This window comes from Nicotiana tabacum, chromosome 22 (genome assembly GCF_000715075.1).
Source record: "Nicotiana tabacum cultivar K326 chromosome 22, ASM71507v2, whole genome shotgun sequence".
In the NCBI taxonomy this organism is placed as follows: Eukaryota; Viridiplantae; Streptophyta; class Magnoliopsida; order Solanales; family Solanaceae; genus Nicotiana; species Nicotiana tabacum.
The window spans coordinates 186,679,927-186,684,383 of record NC_134101.1 but is presented as its reverse complement, the minus strand read 5'-3'; the positions used below and the strand labels follow the sequence as shown (position 1 = coordinate 186,684,383).

General features: G+C 43.4%; 1 protein-coding gene across 1 annotated transcript; it reads left to right on the top strand.

The window, feature by feature from the left end:
• The first annotated feature begins 970 nt into the window (after positions 1-970).
• On the top strand, positions 971-2,170 carry LOC142176194 (uncharacterized). Its single transcript, XM_075243308.1, has one exon. It carries the CDS (start codon positions 971-973, stop codon positions 2,168-2,170), a length of 1,200 nt encoding a protein of 399 aa, XP_075099409.1.
• The last annotated feature ends 2,287 nt before the right edge of the window (positions 2,171-4,457 follow it).

Below are 4,457 nucleotides of genomic sequence, written 5' to 3'. Positions count from 1 at the left end.
TAAAAGATATGTCGTTGGTAAATAGAATATGGTTATATAGTTGATTTTAATTCTTAAAAGGTTAATTTAAAGGTCCTAAATCTTAGGGAGATAATTAAATAACTTTTTTGTCTAGGGTGAACTCTAATTTTAAAAAAGTAAAAAAGACGAACACATTTCGCCAAGGGTCTTTATGCTTTTAATATAGTATAAGTTTTTAAGTGTAATATTTACATACAATAAACTCTTAATATTCTTAAAGGTTTTGGACTTTTTACATAATTTAAATAAGAAAAAAATTAATAAGTAAAATTTTAATTAATTTTAAACTCTTAAACATAGATTTGTATAAAGTAAACTCTTAACAATTTTAAAGTTGTAAATGGTAGGACTTTCTGCATAATTCAAATAAGAAAGATTTTAATGCATAAAATTGTAATTCATTTAAACTGTTAAATAAATAATTAATTGACTATTCAATAAAGTATTTCTTATAATTAATAAATTATAATTAATTGTCACAAAGGGCTGGACGTTGGGTTCCAAAGCACCCGGGTTATATTCTCTATGTTAGTTAATTTGTGGCTAGCTAGTTAGCATCACTTTAAGCATATTATTAGAATTCTTGTAGTTGCAACCAGTTATTTTATAGTTTGGGTCCGTGTTAGTGTCTTCCGGAGTTTGGTGTAGGTATAGTGGCTGTAATGTGGGATGGTAGAGTAAGGTCATGTCCTCGAGGGGTACCGGGGGTGAGTAGGGGGCGGGGAGGGGGTCAGGGGTTGGGACGAGAGGAAAGGAGGGTAAGGGGAAAACGGGAGCTTGTAGATTGAGGATCGGGTCGTGGAAGAAAGGCACGCTGACGGGTAAGTCTATTGAGTTGGCAAAGACTCTCCAGAAAAGAAAGGTTAATATAGTTTCTATCCAGGAGACTAGGTGGGCAAGGACGAAGGCGAGGAATGTGGATGGGTATAAGTTGTGGTACTCTAGAGTCATGAGGGGTAAGAATGGAGTGGGAATCTTAGTGGATATGGATCTTAGAGAGTCTGTGGTTGAGGTTAGGCGAGTGAATGATCGGCTAATGTTTATTAAGTTGGTGATCGGTGAGTGCACCCTCAATGTCGTTAGCGCCTACACCCCGCAGGCGGGCTTGGATGAGGAGGTTAAGAGGCACTTTTGGGAGGGCTTGGACGAGATTGTGCGTAGTATTCCACCTACTGAGAGGTTATTTATTGGTGGGGATTTTAATGGCCATATTGGGGCGGCTGCTGGTAGTCATGGCGAAGTGCATGGTGGCTTTGGCTTTGGGGATAGGAACGGAGGAGGTACTTCACTGTTAGACTTCGCTAAGGCCTTTGAGTTGGTGATTGCGAACTCGACTTTTCCGAAGAGGGAGGAGCATCTGGTTACTTTTTGGAGTTCAGCGGCGAAGACTCAGATCGAGTACCTTCTCCTCAGAAGGTGTGATAGAGGGTTGTGCAAGGATTGTAAGGTTATCCCGGGAGAGACCCTCGCGACTCAGCATAGGCTCTTAGTGATGGACATCAGCATTATGATGAAGAGCAAGAAAAGGTATGCTCGTGGCCGATCGAGGATTAAATGGGGAGATTTAACCAAGGATAAAGCCCAGGAGTTGGAGGGGTGGCTATCCACTATGGGAGCTTGGAGGAGTAGTGGAGACGCGAGCACTATGTGGTCGACGACAGCGAACTATGTGAGGGAGGCGGCGAGAGAGGTGCTAGGTGTATCGAAGGGCTTTTCTGGCAGGCACCAAGGAGACTGGTGGTGGAATGACATAGTCCAAGGTAAAGTGGAGACGAAGAAGGTAGCATTCGCGAAGTTAGCAGGGAGCACAAGCGCGGAGCAGAGGAGTGCGAATAGAGAGAGATACAAAGTGGCTAGGAAGGAGGCAAAGCTGGCGGTTACGGAGGCGAAGAATACAGCGTTTAGCCACCTATACGAGGAATTAGGGGAGAAAGGCGGGGAAAGGAAGTTGTTTCGGCTAGCTAAAGCGAGGGAGAGGAAGGCTCGGGATCTGGACCAAGTAAGGTGCATCAAAGATGAGGGTGGTAGAGTATTGAGGGGAGAGTCCCAGATTAAGCAGAGATGGCAGACGTACTTTTATGGTCTCCTGAATGAGGAGGGGGACCGGGAAATAGCGCTAGGAGACTTGGGACATTCGGAAAATCTCTGAGAGTTTAAATATTGCAGGCGCATTAAGGTAGAGGAGGTCATGGGGGCGTTGCGTAAGATCAGTAGGGGTAGAGCGACCGGGCCAGATGAAATTCCGGTTGAGTTTTGGAAGTGTGTGGGTAGAGCAGGATTAGAATGGCTGACTCGGTTGTTCAATGTAATTTTTAGGACGAAGAGGATGCCGGAGGAATGGAGGTCGAGTACAGTGGTACCGTTGTACAATAACAAAAGAGATATCCAGTGCTGTAACAATTATAGGGGTATCAAGTTACTTAGCCATACCATGAAAGTCTGGGAGATGGTGGTGGAGGTGAGGGTGAGGAAGACGACGTCTATATCCGACAATCAGTTTGGGTTCATGCCGGGCCGCTCCACTACGGAAGCTATCCACCTTATTAGGAGGTTGGTGGAACGGTACAGGGATAAGAAGAAGGATCTGCACATGGTGTTTATTGACTTGATAAGGTTCCTAGGGAGGTGCTCTGGAGATGTCTTGAGGCGAAGGGTGTGTCGGTAGCCTACACACAAGCGATCAAGGAGATGTATGATGGAGAAATGACTAAGGTTAGGACGGTGGGAGGCGACTCGGAGCATTTTCCGGTTGTTATGGGATTACACCAAGGCTCAGCGCTTAGCCCGTTCTTATTTGCCTTGGTGATGGATGCTTTGACAGACCATATTCAAGAGGAGATGTCATAGTGCATGTTATTTGCCGATGACATAGTTCTAATTGACGTGACGAGGGCCGGTGTTAACGAGAGATTGGAGGTTTGGAGACAAACTTTCGAGTCTAAGGGTTTCAAATTGAGCAGGTCTAAAACAGAGTACCTGGAATGCAAGTTTAGCGCTGAGTCGAGGGATATAAGCGGGGACGTGAGGCTTGGGTCACAGGTCATCCCCAAGAGAGATAGCTTCAAGTACCTTGGGTCGATGATTCAGGGGGGCGGAGAAATCGACGAGGACGTCACTCACCGCATAGGGGCGGGCTGGATGAAATGGAGGCTTGCATCTGGAGTCTTGTGTGACAAGAAAGTGCCATCAATACTCAAAGGTAAGTTTTACAGAGCTGTAGTTAGACTGGCCATGTTGTATGGGGCAGAGTGTTGGCCGGTTAAGAACTCCCATATCCAGAGGATAAGAGTAGCAGAGATGTGGATTCTAAGGTGGATATGCGGGCACACTAGGATAGACAAGATTAGGAATGAAGATATTCGGAATAAGGTGGGCAACGCTCCTATGGATGACAAGATGCGGGAAGTGAGGCTTAGATGGTTCGGGCACGTGCAGAGGAGAAGCCTCGAGGCACCGGTGAGGAGGTGTGAGCGGTTGGCCGTGGTGGGTTCGAGAAGAGGTAGAGGGAGACCTAAGAAGTATTGGGGAGAGGTGATCAGGAAAGACATGGCACGATTGCACATTTCCGAAGACATGGCCCTTGATAGGAAGGCCTGGAGGTCAAGCATTAGGGTTGTAGGATAGGGGTAGTAAAGCTTTCCTTACTTCATTCCGAGGGTGAGGCGGGGTTGGATTAGGGTTGGTCTTAGATGGCTTGCAGTTTATATTGGTCTCACATTATTCTTGTTGTTTATCTTAGACCCGGGCCTTAGATTATGGTTACTGTTATTGCATGTCATTCATCTTTCGGTTTTTATGTTTCTGTTACTATTTCGATTTCTACTGGATTTACTAATGAATTCTCTCCTATTATTTTTTTTAACTCTGTTTTCGTCTTATCGAGCCGAGGGTCTATCGGAAACAGTCTCTTTGTCCCGATCGGGGCAGGACTAAGGCCTGCGTACACATTACCCTCCCCAGACCCCACTATGTGGGATTTATTGGGTAGTTGTAGTTGTTGTTATTTCTTATACTACTTGACACATACTCCAAGGACGGTAGTTTTTGTTTATTTATAGTTGAGACAAAAAGAACCGTTAGTTTTAAGTTCCAACTTCCAATAATATATTCTAGGAAAATATTAATTCATTGGTAATAGTATTTTACTGATATTGTAGAATTAAGAAAAGATATAGTAGGTAATACATCTCTTGTTAATTAAAGGAAACGTTGGTGATTTTTTTTTAAAAAAAAGTGATTAAGGTAAAAGTTTAATTGATTTTAAAGTTCTAAATTTTAGGATTTTCTACCCAGTTTAAATAAGGAATGATTTAATACATAAAATATAGTAATTAATTTTCAAGTCCTAAATATTAGGAAAATGAGTTAAATGACTATTTTGTCTAGGGCAAAATTAATTCTTAAAGGGTAAAAAAGACGAACGACATTTCGCTAAG